General features: G+C 38.3%; 1 protein-coding gene across 1 annotated transcript; it reads right to left on the bottom strand.

Annotated features, from left to right (window-relative positions):
• Nucleotides 1-245: 245 nt before the first annotated feature.
• Or1j12 (olfactory receptor family 1 subfamily J member 12) lies at nucleotides 246-1,184 on the bottom strand. Its single transcript, NM_001000828.1, is given in 1 exon segment — nucleotides 246-1,184. A coding segment is annotated over 1 exon segment (939 nt).
• Between the last annotated feature and the right edge of the window lie 659 nt (nucleotides 1,185-1,843).

The following is a 1,843-nucleotide window of genomic DNA, read 5'->3' as shown; positions in this document are numbered from 1 at the left end:
TAAAGAAGACTTAGTAATGACAATATAAACAAGTAAAATGTTTGAAAGACAAAGAAAAGATGATTGAGTTTCATGAGCAACATTGCCAAGATGCTGAAAATCAGTAAGACTGTTAAACAAACAAGAAAATTGTGCAAGGAGACATGAGTGAAGAAAAGAGCCATGTAAATTTTCCCAGACAGAATAAAAGCTGAATGGAGAAAAGGAGGAGGAAGTAGGGATGTTAACAGTGAAGACCATGTCCATCATTGTGAACAAAGTCTCCTGCTGAAGATATTTCTAATTGCTCCTTTCATATCTCGATTCCTCAGACTATAAATAAAGGGATTCACCATGGGTATGACCACAGTGTACATCATAGCCACAATGACATCCTTGTCATTAGTGTTATTAGATGAGGGGACAAAATATAATCCAATGATGGCTCCATAGTACAAGGAAACCACACAGATGTGAGACCCACATGTGGACAAGGCTTTGTAGATTCCTTTGATTGAGGGAGTTTTCAGAATGGTGACTCCAATGTGCCCATAAGAGACCAGAATGCATATGAATGGCAGGGTGATGACCACATTACCTAAAACAAGAATGACCAGCTCATTGATGGTAGTGTCTGAGGTAGAATGCTTCAGCAAGGTAGACAGGTCACAGAAGTAGTGGGGAATGATATTTTCTCTAAAGTGAGTCAGTTGAGCAAAGAGAAGAGTATGCACAAGGGAATTGGCAGTAGATAAGGCCCAGGAAACTACTACTAGAAGAACACAGAGGTTCTCATTCATAATTTGTGAATATTGCAGAGGGTGGCAGATGGCCACATACCTGTCATAGGCCATTGATGTCAGAAGAAAGCTGTCAAGAACAGCAAAAACTGAAAAGAAATATACCTGGGTAATGCATCCAGCATATGAGATGGACTGACTGTGCGTCAGCATATTTATAACCATTTTTGGAGATGCAACTGATGCAAAAGAGATGTCTGTGAAGGCCAAGTGGCTAAGAAAAAAGTACATGGGGGTGTGTAGGTGAGAGTTCAGCTTGATGAGCACAATGATTAGCAGGTTTGCCAGCAATGTGGTCAGATACATGATCAGGAACAGGACAAAGTACATGCCTTGGTTTTCTGCTCGAATGGGGAGCCCCAAGAGGATAAACTCATAGACAATGCTCTCATTATCACTCCTCATGCTCTGCTCTTCTGCTGTGAGTGAACAGAAGAAATGGGAAAGAGAAGTAATTTTGAGAATTATATTGTAGAAACATTTTATGAATCATGAGTACTGAAAATGATGTTAGTTTAAACCACTTAGTACACCTTTTCTTAATGTTAATATGGAGGTATTTGTCACAGTAATAGTCTAGTGATGGTGGGCAAGGGATATAACTTGAAAATACCAGACTGTGTTTCAGAGGAAAATAATGAACCATCAGAACAATTATTAGATGAGACTCAGTTCCAGATTAAGATGCCTGGATTTTACCAAGACAATATTAAATTAAGGAACTATTATAAAAGTGGAAATCAGCCAGTAGATAATTCAGCACAGTTTCAATGATTTATGTCTTTTTAAGTTTTTTTAGATGTACTTGCCCAAGGGAATTTTCCCATCAATTAAATCAAGATACTGGAACCAATGGTGCTATGTTAAATCTGTGAGATAGCAGGAATGGCAGATGTACAAAGCATTAAGAGCATGAGTCTCTGCCACTAAGTTAAAATACCAATACCAGCTTACAAGCAGCTATGTGTCCTTCCCAAATATCAGCTAAAGAAATACCTTGAGTGTGTGTGTGGTTTTTAGCAAAAGTAAATGTCACATTTTACTCTTAACCAGGGTTTTTAAGT

This window comes from Rattus norvegicus, chromosome 3, assembly GCF_021556685.1.
Source record: "Rattus norvegicus strain SHRSP/BbbUtx chromosome 3, alternate assembly SHRSP_T2T, whole genome shotgun sequence".
Classification (NCBI taxonomy): domain Eukaryota; kingdom Metazoa; phylum Chordata; class Mammalia; order Rodentia; family Muridae; genus Rattus; species Rattus norvegicus.
Note: the sequence above shows the minus strand (reverse complement) of the source record. Positions and strands in the feature narration are given on the sequence as shown.